Consider the following 16,818-nt stretch of genomic DNA (forward strand, 5'->3'; position numbering starts at 1 on the left):
AAAGACTGAAATATTTTGCTGTGGTGAGCCATAATTGTAGCTACTCAGATTCCCCCACAGAGAGGTACAATATCAGATCCCTGATAGATGATACTAGTTTAATTGGGTTATTCATTTGAGAAGGGGTTCGGAGCAGCTTTCCAGATACCACTGAGTGATATCCACAAGAAGTCCTGCCAAAAAGAGAGTCATTTATCCTCTCATTTTACAGCTTGAGCGACTAAGAAGACATGGCTATAGGCTAAGAATTTCCAGCATTAAGTCTTGACTTTTTCAAAAGACACAAGTGGGACTTGTGAGCCTGAGTGATATATGCAAAGGGCACTGCAGAGTCTTGCTTCACATGACAAGGTTGTAGTGGTGCTGAGTGTAGATCTGGAACCCTAATTTTCCACTGATGTACCACTTTTTAAAGGGCTTTATCTGACTTTGAGAGCCATAATTTTTTGTGTATTCTACTCATTGTCTCTCATCCTAATTTACAGTCTTCATTAACAACTTCAGTTCCAGTTGACTGCAAGCTGTAGTATTTGCAAGCTGCATACGGGGGGGAGATCTAGGTTTCGTGTGTTTCAGTTTACTTGTTAAAAAAAAGGGACGGGGATTTTTATGATGCTCCAGCTTTTTGCAGTAAATGTTCCTAATTAATAAGGGCAAAGTGTATAGGGAGCACCAGTATCTTAAAACAGGTGATATACTTTGCATGGGGAGGAAAAGTCAAACTTGTATATACAGAAAATGTAATTCAGGGTACTTGCAGGCTCTCTAGTCACTTGAAGAAGATTTTATGCTTTGAAACCTGACACAAGTCTGGTTTGGTTTTTTTTTTCCCTCCACCCCAAATTCCTACAGTCATGTCACTCTAATAAAAGAAATTGCCTCTCCTTACAAACTTTGCCTCACACATCCATAGATCACCACAGCAGATTGCTGTTCCAAATTAGGTACAGTTTTCTGCGGGCATACTGGCAACTGTGATTTTTCGGGGGGTAATCTGAGAACCCTGGTTTAGCCAGTGTGGCAAAGTGATATGCTGCTGCCAGTCCACATGAGCAGCCTCATCTGGATTCAGTTTTGTAGCTGAGGCACTGCTTTCCTAGTGAGAGGTCAGCAGGCACCTCAGCATGTGTTGATGGGATAGTTGTTTTTCATAATTCCTGGTCTGTCTCTTAGCTTCCACACAGCTCAAGCTTTCCTAATTGCCACCTTCTTTTGTTAACAGATGCAGACTCTGTATGCTTTCGATGAAGAAGAAACAGAAATGAAAAATAAAATAGTTGAAGACTTGAAGACAGCTCTGCGGACTCAGCCCATGAGGTAATGTTGTTTGCCTTTCATCGCAATTCACTGCCTCTCAGCGGTCAGATGTGACACCGCCAGGAGTGGCAAGGACAGAAACCTCATTGTCCCACCTCACACAAACCTCTCTGAGGTTTCAGGCAATCCTCAGAGAGCCCTACAGTCCCTGGTCTGAGCCTGCTTAGTTGGCAGGCTAAATAATTTCACACTAATGCTGAAACATGTAGTTTCAGGAAAATAAAAGACAAAGTCTGCTGTGAAAAATCTGTGGCAGGTATTTGCAAACACAGGTAATGACAATGAAGATCAGATTTTAGTCTTCACAGCCTCCTGCACATCTCATGTAATTTGATTCACTTTGGGCAAAGTCTCAGCCTCTACTCTGAACTTTGAATTTAAGCTTCCCCTTATCTTTAGTAATGTGAACTGTTTAGTACAAAGCAGCTAATCCATCTGACATCACCTGGTTTGGCATTCTTCCCATTCTGTGTTGTAACTGTGGCACAGAAAAATGTAAAGAGACTTTATTGTGTACTGTCTTTGAAGGTAAGGTCATCTTTCTTTTTCTGGGAACAAAGCTCTGAACAATAGCAAACTAACTAGCATAGAAACCTTTTCAATTTAACACTTGGAAGAGCAGTGTGGAGAAACAATAACTTCAGTTTATATGATTTCAGGAAACACTCAATCAAAAAAATTCTGAATGATTTTTATATTGGCCAAATACTTATGCACCCACACCATGCCGGAGTCATAATTTCAGAAAGTTTCAGTAATGCCTAACAAAATACAGTTCTCTTTTGGGGAGGAGATCCTAACCAAACAAATGAAATAAATAAATAAAAACAATCCAGAAGATAATCTCAAAGAATTTTCATTGCAGTTACTTTGACTTGAAGATTTTTTTGGGACTTCTTGCAGAGTTAAGTGCTGATTGTGCTTCTCCCTTTCATAATCTTTCAAATATTGACTGCCTGCAACTTCTCTGGTTTTTACCTCCTGTTTATTTCCTGTTTTGATGGGCTTTAAGAGAGTGCAAAATCATATTCTGGTGCTCTTCAAACATAAAGATTTATCAGGCTTTGGTAATTTTACGTGTGGGTAGAGTGAATGTTTTTAATGTGGAAGCAGAGAAGTTGTAGCCTATACTGAGACCTAAGTCAAGAGTGACTGTTTGATGCTGTCTATCACTGTCCTAAAGCAGAGAACACAGTAAAATGCAGCTGGACTCTATGTTGAAATGGAAGCTGAGGCAACTGTCAAGCTTCCAACTCTCTCCAGGCTTTTAAACCAAAGTCCTGTGCAGTTGAGACTTGTTACAGCAAAACTGTTATATCAACGTGGAGCTGTTTTGATGATTGCTCTGTGAAGGTGACAGCTTTCATTGAATGTAGCCACAGCAGCAAGGCCTCATTGCTTTGTCCAGCTGAAACACTGTGGTGGCCACTGTTAACCAATAGTTCTTCTGTGTCATTTTGATTGGACAGCCCAAACTCCTTGTTGAGGACAATGCAATAGACAAGAAGAAAGAGCAATGAACATTTGAGCAAATTCTTTGCAAATTCTTGCTCAAAGCCTTGCAAGATTTTTCTTCTCCAACCTGTATTGCATCTGCTGGATCCCTTGACAACAGCCTGTTGCTTCATCTGTTTGTAATAACCCTGACAAGCAAAAGCGTCAGTAGAAGCATCTATAGGCTGCCCTATAAAGTCTTCTAAATTGCTGGCGATGGCTGTGGGGCTTTAAAAAAAAACCAAAAAAACAGTTAAGCGAAGCCAAATTTTGACTTAAGTCCTGTGTCTCGACTAATTTCCAGCGACTCAATTCGTTAGCTGCCAAGTGGGCTGCATGCCTGTGCCTGATCAACAAGCCAATTTCTTCTTGATGGAAAGGTTGCAGTAGAGAGGCCCTCAGCTCCATCAAATCCCTCTCATAAGCAGTATGATACCTCAGCCTTCAAAATACTAGTCTCTCTAGTTTAATTTGGATATCAAATCCTGTTTTCTTTGCCACTTCTATTCATCAGGCCTCTGAAGAAAATAGAGACCCAAATTCACACAGGATGAACTGTCTGGAATCCCTTTGTGATAGCAGGTTACACAGGGGCTCTGACAGCTTGCTTACCAGTAGGCTCCTCTGCTTGAATTCTCTGATCCAGAGGGATCAAAAGAAAAAAAAATACATGCATTTGGCTCTCCGTTTTATTTTACTATAAACTGTGTCTCTTCTGGTAGATAATGCAGAGTAATTACTAAGCTCTGTCTCTATTCCAACCCTTCAGTTCTAACTGTAAAAAGTAAAGCAGACTTGCCAAATTCAAGTTTCTATCCTCTTTGTAGAAAATGGGATAGGAGTATCCCTGGGGCAGTTTGTGGTCCCCTTTAGGAAAGTGCACTTTGTTTGGTATCTAGGAGCTGCCCAAAAATAATAAAGCCAGGTTGTGTCCTAGTTCAAGGGAATGATCACAGCCACAGAGAACACAAATGCTACATCTGCATCTTATAAAGAAACACATTTTCTCTCAGGTTTGTAAAAACTCAGAACTATAAACAATTGTGAAGACAAACTGTTGGACAGAAGCAGTGGGAGAAGAGCTTTTCATTTGGTATTTTAGTGCCCCAAAATGGAGGTTCAGAAGTGCAGCAAAAAGCAAAAACTTAAAAGGGACTGGGAAAAAAATTGCTTTTTGGAGCCCTTGAAAAATATCTCCTTTAGTCTGAGTCATCACTTATTCCTTTTACTGTTTGCATTTCTCCTTTTGTTTTATTCAGATTTACCTCCTGCTATTTTTTGTTTGATTTAGCAATGTTGCATCCAGGTGAGGAGGATCATTTATGCAACCAGCAAGCAAAATCCATGATGCTGAATTTTTCAGCAGTTTGGTAGTTATCAGGATTATGTGTTCCTCCTGGTTCAAAAACTAATGCTGCAGGGAAGTGTAGCCTTCCCTGTTAACAGGGTGGGAACATCCTGCTCTCTGCACACCCATAGCATATGATCTTTTTGTCTTTCCTGAGCTGGATCAAGTCTTACCGGGAAGCTGTACCCCCAACACTTGGAATCCATCAGTGGGTCAGTTCCTCTTTGGCCACCACATCTGTATTTGGATGAAAGGTTTATTATTAGAGCTAGCTAACTCATTCTGATCAGCACTCTCTAAAACTTGAAAGGCAAAGAGGTGCCCTGCCGTTTAAAGTGTGCTAAACTGGTCAAGTGAGAGTCCGAGGTGAGGTTAGGCTTTAATTTGCTTGTTTAGCACCTATTAAAACACACTCTGCTTTATTTACATTTCAGTATTTGAATGTGTTAGCCAGAATGCATTGGCAAATATGTTTAACTTTACACCTCCCAGTCTAGAACAAGACCTTACTTTGCAGCACAGAGGTTGTGTAGGACAGGACTTAGTTACACATGTGCTGTGTACTGTGTACAAGAAGGTTCTTAACTTATATAAGTTGACTTTGCTTTTGCCCATACACACAGATGCCTGCATAGAGGCACAAACACCAACAGTGTGAGGATTGTGGCTCTCAGGCTGTCAGCTAAACTCTCAATTCGTTTTCTACCTTATACAGACATTTACTTACACACCTCCCCACACCAAAAAAATCCTCATACTGAGAGTATCTGTTGGGCCAGGAACTGCTTTTGCCATTTCTTTACCTTCCCCAGCATGGTTTCTGGCTTTTTTGGAGAATAAGGGACTAAGTGTTTGGAAAAAGGAAGATGAAAATCATAATTTGATTCCTGTTTCTGATTGCAGCTGAAATAGAAGGGTACTTTCTTGCTGTTGAGTAACACAACTCACTGTTTGCTCTCTGGGCTAGGAATAGTACAGGAAAGTCCCAACATTGTTTTAAATTATGTCATTAATCAAGTTTTGTCACACACACTGCTTTCCAGCGCATGCCTTCTTTTTGCAATGACCTCATCCTAACAGTCCTAGAAAAATTGCCCTGCCAGTGAATTTAGTGAAAGTTTGTACTTAATTGGGACAATGTGACTTTTGTGCATTTACCATTTTTTTTTCACATGGTCATCAGGGCAGGCAAAAATATATGAAAATTGTAGTGCCTTGCTTGTCTTGTCATAAGATTGTGTGTTCTATCCCAAAGTGCATTTAGGGGAGCCTTTGCTCTGCTGCTTCTTTGGATGTTTCCATCAGTATTGCTCTGTAACTTCAGAAACATATCTTAAGTCTTCCCTCAGCCCTGGAAGTTAAATAAACAGGGAAAAAAATGTGTCTTTCCCCCAACCCCGAGAAGACAGAGGGAACAGATAAAGTATAGAATGGAACTTCGAAGGTAAGGAGGACAATTTAAAGTAGCCCCTCCATAGTAGAGACAACAGTAACTCCACTCTTTATAGTCCCAGGGAATTGATCAGAATTCATTTGCATCATTGTTTAGTAACATGCTGAGTTTGTGCTTATTTTTTTTCCAAATAAATCCTTTGCAGCAACTCTTCTAGCTATGAATGCACTTGTTTCAGGCTTCTTTGTCAAGTTAGCAGCTAAATGTATAGCAGAAACTTAACTAAATCTGAATCTTTCTGTAATCAGTTTGGATAACAAGCTCTTTGGCTGACTTCCTGGTGCACAGTGTCAATGCTGCCCTTGGCCCTTTTGCTCCTATGATTTGTTAGGGTAGACAAATTGATGCATCCAGGCAATGTGCAATCAGACCTTGCAAACTTGGCAGATTATCTTAGCAGGGTTCAGTTAAACCATGTTTTCATTTTTGGTGTGCACATGTTCCTGTGTGTGCCCTTACTCTGACAGTCACTTTGAAATTCAGTTTTGAACAAAACCCAAACATCAGACCGAAACTTTGTTGAGTGCACCAGGCTTTTCCATATTTTTGGTCAAATTGCTGGCTCACATAAACTGAAAGTTTGCAAATCTATCAGCATAGCGAGTGTAACTTTCAGGTAGACTCTGAAAATTCCTTTGTGGTGTGGAGTGTAACCATCAAAAGACTATAAATATGTCGAATCTGTGTTATCCAGAGAAATAGAAGTATGGCTTGGGTTTTTCTTGCTGGTACCAGGACATGAACAGAGACCAGTGAAATTTGGTCTTTCAGTATGGTGCTTCCATTATTACTGATTATAAGTAACAGCATCTCATGGACAGAAAAAGGAAGATGGTACATTAGGGAAGAAGAGGGACTGGGTAAAAGCACAATGACACAGAATTTTGGTACTTTTAATTTATTACACAGTTGGCAATTGTTCACAACCTTGTCAATTGCTTGAAGTGTCTTTCTATATTATGCTGTTCAAGTTGTGGCCATGGACAAATCGTTGCTGGTGTACATTTTTATAGGCTGAAAATTCAAGTGTGGTGCACATGGTTTTACATTCAGACATTCCAAAAACTGTACCTACCTGAGCAACATGTTAGAGGAGGCAAACAATGTGATCTAGGGAAATTATTTGCAGCCCTTTTCATGTCTTTGAATACCCGTTTTTAAATATGGTAACTTCAAACAAAACATTGCTAGAATGATTGGTTTGAACTAACTTATCTAATTCCATCCTTTTCTAGTGATTTGTCTAGAGTGCTGTTTGCATGATCTAAATTGACTTATCTGGATTTTTTAACCCTGGTTTTCAACAAAAGCAGAGGAGCATTACCATTTACAGAAGAGCATGCCCCTTTTAAATATAACATGTTCCTGTACATATGTCATGGGATTGGAGTGTGAAGGCAGTATGGCTGATGGACAGAGCAGGAATGAGTTCCCCTTTGTCAGTGTGCCCAAATCCTAGAGGTGGAACCTATAAGCAGTACTGGCTGAAAGTTAGAGCTAAGCCTAAAAATGGTTTTCAAGGTAATCTGAACTCATAACTGAAAGTGTGGTGACAAGTCTGTGTGTTGGGTGTATTAGCACGTAAGTAAGATGGAACAATTCAAAAGAATCCCTTCATCCTTGAAAATGCAGCAGCTGTTGAGGTGAACCACAGCACTGTTTGGTGGTAACTGCAACAAAGAACACAGAGACCAAACAGAAGTGTAAGATGATAGCATATAATTACCCTGAAACTATGTAACACACCATTATTAGCTGGAATGTTTTCTCTCTTGGTTTGTTTGCTTTGTTTTTCTTAAATAATACCTGGGAATTGTTCTGTGAATTTAGGCTGAAAACTAGCCAGCTTTTAAGGATCTGGGGTTGAATAATATGCTGTCTTTTGAATAAAGTGCCTTTGGTCTGCTTTCCTTGTTTTTCCTACTTGTTTTTTTGGTTTTTCTCTTTTCAGGTTTGTGACCAGGTTTATTGAGCTGGATGGCCTGAGCTGTTTGCTGAACTTCCTGAAGAGCATGGACTATGACACCTCAGAGAGTCGCATCCACACATCCGTTATAGGGTGTATCAAGGCACTGATGAACAACTCCCAGGGACGGGCTCATGTCCTGGCCCATCCTGAAAGTATCAACATCATATCCCAGAGCTTACGGACTGAGAACATTAAGACCAAGATCGCTGTGCTGGAGATCCTAGGGGCTGTCTGCTTGGTACCAGATGGTCACAAAAAAGTCTTGCAAGCCATGCTTCACTACCAAGTCTATGCTGCAGAAAGGACAAGATTCCAGGTAAATAGAGGATGCTTTGACAGAAATACCCAGAATGAGGAATCTCGGCCAGGAGTGATTTTTGAGCTCAAACTTGCTAAGTAGTAAAAAGGCAATAGTTATAATTTTGTTTTAGGAAGGGAATTTCCTCAAATAGGTTATTACTATATGTGTATACTTATATTTCTAGTTCAAGACATATTGCTCGTCATTAATGCTATCTTAAAATTCCATTTATTTTGCCTGAAAATGGAGGTTTGCTTTGCTAAATGAAAGCTGATTATCTGCTCATACTCTAGCTTGAAGGCATTTCTGGGATGGTAATGATTTGTTCTGTCCTAGAAGCTGAAGCCACAGAATTTCAGGACCCTCTGTCCTGATTTTAAATCCGTAATTTAGTAATGAAAGAATTGTGGATTAAATAATGGAGATGAAGAATTAAATTATGTATAGTGGAGACACTTCACTTGCCACTAAGCAATCAACTTGTGAATCGTCATCACTTAGCAATTGTTGGCTCAAATAACTCCCATTCAGACCACAGAAGAGAAATGCATTCTCAGAGACCTTGAACTAGATCAGGGACAGGCTTTTACTGCGGAAACTACTGGCTGCTACTGTAATGTTCCTCCTCCCAGTGAACTGAGCACCTTTACAAAAAGATAGTGGAGAATCTGTTGCAGTGTGTGAAGCTGTGACTCCTTAACTTTGGGATAATCTAAGCCATTTACTGTTCTTCCTGAGAGGAAATCATTAGAGTGGTGTTGTACCAACAGGCACGGGATCCCAGTGCCTGACAGTCATTGTCTCCTACCTCCTTCTCAGCTAATGGATTTTAGGCTAATAAAATAGTGAATGGGGAAACAGTCTGTGCTGATGGACAGTAGCTGCCAATGTTTGTGTTAGAACCAAATGTGCTATGGGATTCACTGGCTGTGACTCAGACCTGGGACAGCAATGCAGGAGATCTTGATTTGGTATTGACCTATATTTGGCATTGTCAGGTTCATTCCTCGATGTGCACTGCCTTATTTGCATTGCTTGTCTATTCAGACTTGATGTGTGTCTTCAATATGCAAATGTGACACATAAGAAGGATGGCTCCATCAGAGGTGGGGGCCTTTCAGCCTCAGTTGGAAGCCCTTGAGGCTACTTCAATAGAGAAAAATCATAATTACAGTAAAACTTAGAAGGCGAAGAGATAACAGCTGCAGTCATAAGAATATGTTACCATTCTTTAGTGCAGGAGGAGAATGGGAATGAGCAGTGCAGGTGCAGGAAGTAAGCCATGTACATGAGCTATGATGTGGAGATTATTGGGTACTGCCTATGGAGGAGAGGGAAGAAATTTAAATTCAGTTTGTTCTCTAGTAATTAGCTGAAACAGAGAAACCTTCCTGAATTAATATGACATTTTTTTTTACCTGGGAGACAGGTGGGGATAACTTGATCTGCTCTAGAAAAAGCAGTAACTCATAAACCTGACTACACTTGTGGTCCCGTGTTAACTTGCCCTTACTGGAGCAATTGACTCTGCTTAATAAGCACATATGGGACAGATGCTGAGTTTATCCTAGTTTACCCCCTCTCTCTCTCTCTTTCTGTATTGATTTAAAAGTTACTGAATAACTGAGGTAAGTCACTGCTGGGTAAAATGTGGTAGCTTTTGAGGAATCTGGTGGAATGATTTGCAGGTGCTTACCAGGCTCTTGCATTCATGAAAAGTACTTTGTCTAAATGCTGCGCTTGTCAAAATACTTTTCCATTCAGGAAAAAATGAAAGATAAATGGATACTCTCTTTTATTTCTCAAGTAAAACAAAAATAAAAAAAAGAGGCCCCACCCAACCCCCAAAATGATTTAGCAGAAGGAATGTGTTCTTGTTTGCAATTACTAATACTTGTGTTTAGAGACTGAAATGGGATTTTCCGCTATACTCAGCAATAGCTTAAGTTTAATTTTGAGGAGGTAAGTGTTCATCCAAATACATTCCTCATCCATCTCCACTTATTCGTCTAACAGAGATACTGGGGATTTTTTTAATCCTGAAGAAAAAAATGTGGTCTTGGTCTTTCTTACGTATTAGAGGAAGTTTCTCTGATACTCTAACTATTAAAATTAAGAATGTTCCATCTCTTTGCCTCTTGCCCTCCTGCACCTCTGTCTCAGAACAGTCTTGCAGCTTATTGTCAGGAAAAGAATCCACTGTAATTTGAATATGGGAAGCCATTTTAAAAGAAGGATGAGCTGAAAATACTTGTTCTTTACCTTTACCTTTCCTGTAAGCTTCAAAGTTGATGTAGTGTACAATGAAAGCCTTTTTCTATCCTCTTTTAATCCTAGTCCTGAATGTAATCTTTGTAACCCAGAGTTTGCAAGTATTTGAAGAGATCCTTTAGGTGTGAAACAGAACCCTTTGGGGGCTGTGTTTCCTGCAGCTTGAGCATCTAGCAGCATTATTCGATGTGTTAAGTGTCCAGAAAGTGTGGAGCTTGCAGCAAACTTTATACTTTGCAGCTTGACTTTGACCAGCCACACCTAAACACTGTTATGTTGAAAATTATCCACCACAAATGAGGAATCTGACAGAGCCCACAAACAAGAATTCTTTCTGTGAAAGTAATAAAGCTGTGAACTAAACTGTAGGAACAGGAGAAACTATGCAGAGTAGAAATTTATTCCTTTGCCTCTATGGTCCATCATTGCAGACTGGTTCTCATTGGTGGGGTGAAGGAAAGCTGGGAACTGTAAAGGCTCTGCTCAGTCTTTATTTCTAGCTCTGCAAGACAATGGCAAAATTAGAGAATCAATGTGTAAAAGGGAAGTAATCTCAAATTTTGGAAATCAACTCAGTTCTTGTGAAGTAAAAGTGCAGGGCTTTCTGGAAATTGTACTGAGCTCACTTTTATTGGAATGTCCAACAAATAACTTACAGGTGATGCTGACCTCTGGCAATACCAGTGCCAGTGTTGCTTTTCCTTAAGTTGCCTTCCTGAGAACAGTGGTTGAAAATATTTGTCATCCCATTCAGCCATCTTACTGTCAATTTATTCCTCCTCATCTCTGAAAGCTGGCACTGTGTATGTTTTCTATTTGGATTTATTTTCAACTCTTGCAGGTAGCAGTAAATCTAGGTGTCCCATTCTCCCTCATGTCACTTGTGGTGACCAGCACTGTGTCTGTTGGGGAATCAGGAGGTTAATGTAATTAACACTAATACAGATCTACTTTTCCTCAAAATATTTTTTTTTTCCTTTTGAAGAGAAACATCATTGTGATGAGTAATAATTTGGGGTACATGGTTCTTCTTCCACTCCTTTTTGTAAGAAGAAGGAAGAGAGGTTCAGAATGATTTACTGACAACTATCTAAAACTTGAGCTCCTGAATAACTTGCTGCTGACAACTTTAGATTGAAACGGTGATTATTTTCAGTGTGCACAAATGTGGTGGAGTGTAGAGATCATGTATTAAACACAGCAACATAAAAATGGCACATTTTGTTGAATGTGAGAAGTTATTGCTAGTCAATATTCTAAACACAACTCCTGCTACCTGGCACAGCTGCCAAAAGTTGTCAGAAGACTCAGCAACTGGTGAATTAGTGGAGAAGGAAAGCTGTGACTTAAGGTATGGCTCTTACTAAACTTACAGTAACTCTGTCCTGCAACAGCTCCTATTACTTGAATAGAAAACTTATAGTTTTATGCTAGGGTATCTGAGGTTAAAATTCAAATGACAGTGAAATTCCTGAGCATTAAAAATGCCTTTAGTCACAATTAACTTAACTAAATTGCACCAAGTAATATCAGCTGAAGACCATTAATCAAACAGTGCTGAAATGCTTCATAAAGAGTGTCTTTGCTTCTTGATGTGTTCTTTCTTTTTTTAAATTTTTTATGAAGTTAATGGAAAGTATAAATAGAACTTAAATGAATATGAAGGACTATTTCCCTATTTTAAAAGAATCAGATTTTACTCTGAATTTAAACTGACACAAAATATTATTTCTTTCTAAATTGCCAGTATTTCATCTACTGACTACAATTGTCAGTCCCTAATTTCAGTCAGGATTCACTTTAAAGCTCTGGGGAGATTCTCCAGAACTTACTTTTTTTTTGAGGTTCCAGTCTTCACTCAATTGCCTTTCCATACTGCAAACTCCCCCTGTGTCTTTGATATTCAATGTGTTAATAAGTGTATCAGGATCATTCTTGTCTTGGCACTTGCAACAAGATTCTAAACTTTATGTTTGTGTCTCAATTTATATAGTCACTATTCCTATTTTCTCATATTTGCCTTGTCTTCTTGCCTGAGCTCTTCCCTTTGCTTGCTTTAATTATTGACCCTTCTTTTATAATGCTTTTCTGCCTGGAATGATTCTCACTTTAATCTCCAACAGGGTCTGTAGTTCATCTTAAGATATTCCTTGAAAATTTTCCTCTTCAGAGTAATACTCTTTCTGTACTCAAATACCACAGTAGTATTAGGGCATGCCTTCAGTCTCCTTCCTGAGGCAATCTGGAAAATACTGTCTTCATCCAATTGTTTGAAACATGCTACTTTGCCTACAAATCCTACTATGCCCCTTAAAGAACAGAGATGAAAGAAAATGCTTGAAATCCAAAAAGTAAATCCTCAAAGCAGAAATGTGGAATTAGAAAGATGAGCCCTTGTTGTCCTTGCTGGGGTTTTTTTTCCATGTATTCAGTGTAATTCTGTCACTGGCTCACTGTATGATCATAAAAACATTACTTTGTCTTTTTTTTTTTTAATCTTGTGAATATGGAGTTTTATAAAATGCTGTGAAAGCTGAGAAAGAAGAGTCTCTGATTTTAAAGTCATTCATGTCTGAGCTGTTGTATTTATGACTGGTTTCCCTTGTGAAAGGGGCACATTCTTTCTCTCCCTTAAGCTGTTGCCTTTATGATTATTTTTATGCTTTCTGCTTCCCCTCCTTTCCTCTGTGTCATGACATTGTATCACATTATACTTTTTAACATGCCAAATTTTGGGACAAAACTAATATTGCAAAGTCATAACGCTCTATTGGCCCAAAAAGTTCATCAGGATGTTCTAGTGCTCTTCCAGCATAGCTTGCTATTTAAAACACTCCTCTAGCTGTGGATCCCTGTGGGGAGAAAGAATTTTCCTTTTAGTCTTGAGAGAACCTAGGTGTTAGATGCCTTCTGAAAGAAGCTGGTTTCACTTCCCAGTGGAAATATTAATGGGGCTGCTTTGGGCAGAAAACTCTTCTTTTCCTCCTTAATGCTGCTAGAAATTTTGAAGCTTGAGGTGAATGAATAAAAAAACTTTGATATTGTCAGTTGAAAAGGTGGAGGCCAGGAACATTCCTTCCAGAGCCCCCTTGTCTGGTTTATATCCAACACTGTCAGTACAGACCATCATTTGTAAGGAGAAAGCTGATCAATTTGGAATTGTAGTAGAGGATCTAACAAGGAACAAATTAAAAGGCTGTATTTACCCTTGATTTCCTTCTTCCCTTTAGGGCTCAACCAAAGCCTTTTGAGGTTTGCTGCAGATTGAATGAAACCCTACTGGTTTTCAGTGATGAAGAATAATGGGATTAAGCAAGGAAAGTTTTGCTTAAATAGTAGGAAAAACCTTTATAACCATAAGATCAGTTGGGCCACAGAACTGGCTGCCAAGAGGTGTGGTGAAATCTTTTTTGCAGGAAATGTTCAAGTGAAGATTTGAACCTCAGCCATTTGCAAAGAGTTGGAGATATTGGAGTTTGGCCACAGTATGTGGGTGTAGACTCTGATTTTTAGGAATTGCAAGAACTTAGTGTTTCCTTCTCAAGCTGAACATGTAGATGTGCTGCTCTTCGATTGGATTAGTGCAACAGTGTTCTGGGTTTTCTTGCCCTGAATTTGGTTTGCCTCCTACTGCATTCTGCTCCTAGTTCAGTGTTCTGAAATGGGGGATAGAAAACTTTTGTTAGCATCCTTCAACCTGTCTGGATGCTGTACCTGATATGCTGTTTCATAGATTCTATCATGTTCCTACAAGTCTGTGAGAAAGTATGATAGAAATGAAGCCTCTGAAGAAAACCAGCAAAACCATCCTTGGTTTTGCTGCTTCTGTAGTGATGGCTAATTCAATTATTCCAAGAAGGCACATGTGTTTTGAATTTCAGTGTCAAATCTGGCAGTAACAGAATAAAACTCTCTCATTTATTTCACTTCTGCTTGTTTGTCGAGTTGAACGGTTGGTTTTGTTGGTGAATTTAAAGACTTCTCAGATAGTTTCTGATTGTCACTGTTAGAGATAGGATGGTGGATTGAGCTGACCACCAGTCTGGCTCAGTAGAGCATTTCATGTGCTATTATGTAAGACTCGTTCCCGTTTCTAGCAAAATATTATTTGATCGTAACACAGTTACTGAGGTGTTGGATAAGATTGACACTCAAATGCCTGGAGCAGGGAAATTTGAAGATTCCAGATGGGAAATTTAGAAACAGCAAGAGAAAGGAGTTTATGAAATTGAGCTTGTTTGATAATGAACATACTATGCTCAGATGTGAAAACAGCTGTAAGTAGCAGTGTATGATAAGTCAAAATATTTTTGCACAGAAATAAGCACGAAGCCAGGAGGTTATTCTTTCCCCTGAAGAATGTACAGGAGGATATTCCTCCTGTTTCTTGATATATCTCTGTGGCTTTCTACATGAAACAAGATAGACCTATGGTGACTAGTAGAGGAAGGATTTTGCTATGAATGAGCACTTTCAGTAACCAGGGACAAAAGACTTACTAGAAGAAAATTAACTTCTTACTCAGCACCATAGCTTCAAAATGTTATTTAGATGGTCTGCTGAGCCAAACACAAAAAAAGTTATTTTTGTCTTCGTTATCCCTTTATGGTCAAAACTTCTTAGGGAGACTAAAAAAATTCTCTCCTTTTTAGTGTGATAGCAGAACAAATATATGAGTGTGAGGCATTTATTATTTATGCTGGAGTGAGACTCATACAGCTGAACTCACGGATCTCAAGTGGAATTTGTTACTCTTTCAGTAAGGAAAATCATCATTGGAATAATGAACTGATCAGAGAAGATCCTGAAGAGAATATTAATGGTGATCAGCACAAAGCTGAAAGTAGAGTTGCTTTCATGGCTAATCAGTTTCTGCATATAACCTCTTTGGTAAATATTCAAGTGGAATTAATCCTAAATAAGGGAAAGGCCACCAATGTTACTTATCTAGTCTTTTTCTCCTTTGTCTCCTGATAATCACAAGATTATGGTAAAATATCAGTATGTATGCAGAAATTAGACCCAAAGCATTCCTGTGCTGAGCACCTGCTGTGGGTTGGTTAACAGGGGGACTTTCAGCCTCCAGGGAGAACTTCCAGCAGCCTTTCAATAAACAGAGCTTATAAGAAAGATGGAGAAAGGCATTTTACCAGGGCCTGTGGTGACTGGACAAGGGATAAAGGATTTAAACTATAAGAGACTAGACATTGAATGGGTAAAAGGAAGCTTGTTTTTTTATGATGAGGGTGAAAAGGCACTGGAACAAGTTGGCTAGAGAAGTTGTAGATGCCTCATCCCTGGAAGTGTTTGAAGTCAGGCTGGATGGGGCTTTGAGGAGAAGCCCTGGTCTGGCAGAAAGACGTTCCTGCCCATGGCAGGGGCGTCAGGACTAGATAATCTTTAAAGGTCATTTTTAACCCAAACCATTCCATGAGTCTGTAACATGGAAACTGGAGCTTAACTGCACTTCCAGTAGAGATGTGTAATTCAGCTTTGAGCTTTGGAGCTGTATGCACAGGATATACCTGTTATTTGAAAATCCCTCAAAGGAGCTTACCAAGAGGTAAGAATTGTCTGCTTCATGTTAAAGGGTGGCAAGTGAAGCAACAAGGATAAATCTTTCAAGGTTCAGGCATTATAAAAGACAGCTTCTCTTTGTAATTATTTCCCCCTGTATACAGAAGTGCAATCTATCCTGCAAGAAATTAGCTTATGTGCTCTAACCCACCTTGCTGTTCTGTTTCAGTCATTGTTAAATGAGCTAGACCGAAGCATGGGGCGATACCGAGATGAAGTAAACCTCAAAACAGCCATCATGTCCTTTATCAATGCTGTTCTGAATGCAGGTGCTGGTGAGGTGAGTCACTGCCCTGGAAATTCTTTCTAAAATGTTATGTTTAAATTAGTTTATCATGGAAATAGTTAGTAGATTAAGTGACAGATCTTGTGGTATTGAGTGGATGTATTTTGTGGAAAATAATGCTTAATTGTTAAGATCAGTCTTATAATGTCTTCCATATTATTTCATTTTGAGCTTCTTCAATATAATATAGACTACTTACACGGAAGTGATTACTTTTGGTTGCTGGTTGGTTGGTTGGTTGGTTTTTTGCTGTTTTGGTTGTGGGGTTTTTTTTATTTGTTTTACGAATGGCAAAGCATTTACCTTTTTATTCTGGCTTTTTTAGAAAATATTTTGGTTTACCTTCAGAAATGTTTTGAAATGTTGTTTTGACTCAAATCCAAAGTCAAAGCATTTTAATTTTAAAATATCAAAGGGAAACATTTCAGAAAAAAAGCCCAGTTGTTTTTTTATTAACAAGACTTCCTTTTGAATCTGAAGGATAGTTTAAACTAATTTATTACATTAAAAGTGTTACTTTTGTGACATGGGCTTTTTTTTCTTTTTTTTGGTTAAACCACAAAAGACAGCAAGCTCATGAGAGCTATCTGACTATGTATTTTTTTCTATCTCTGGGATTCCTGTAACATCCCACTGAAGAGATGTCAGAAGGTTTGTCAGAGTATGTGATTTTATGTATATGGTTTTATGACAAATAAACAGAAAAAAAATTAGGAGGAAAACTGCAATGCTGTTCATCCGTAGCCAGGAGGGGAACCTCTAATGGACTAGCAGGGAAAACACCAGTAGCTTCTGTTCCTTA

At 39.0% G+C, this 16,818-nt stretch overlaps 1 protein-coding gene across 5 annotated transcripts in view; it reads left to right on the forward strand.

The window, feature by feature from the left end:
- The window catches only part of DAAM2 (dishevelled associated activator of morphogenesis 2), a 199,500-nt gene that overhangs the window by 127,166 nt on the left and 55,516 nt on the right, over positions 1 to 16,818 (forward strand). For all 5 annotated transcript variants that reach the window (XM_038132377.1, XM_038132378.1, XM_038132375.1 and 2 more), the window contains 3 exons: positions 1,223 to 1,317; positions 7,564 to 7,897; positions 15,900 to 16,010. In XM_038132377.1, the coding sequence (XP_037988305.1) occupies positions 1,223 to 1,317; positions 7,564 to 7,897; positions 15,900 to 16,010 (540 nt within the window). The remainder of the gene's footprint in view (positions 1 to 1,222; positions 1,318 to 7,563; positions 7,898 to 15,899; positions 16,011 to 16,818) is intronic.

The sequence above is a fragment of the Motacilla alba genome, chromosome 3 (assembly GCF_015832195.1).
Source record: "Motacilla alba alba isolate MOTALB_02 chromosome 3, Motacilla_alba_V1.0_pri, whole genome shotgun sequence".
Lineage (NCBI taxonomy): Eukaryota > Metazoa > Chordata > Aves > Passeriformes > Motacillidae > Motacilla > Motacilla alba.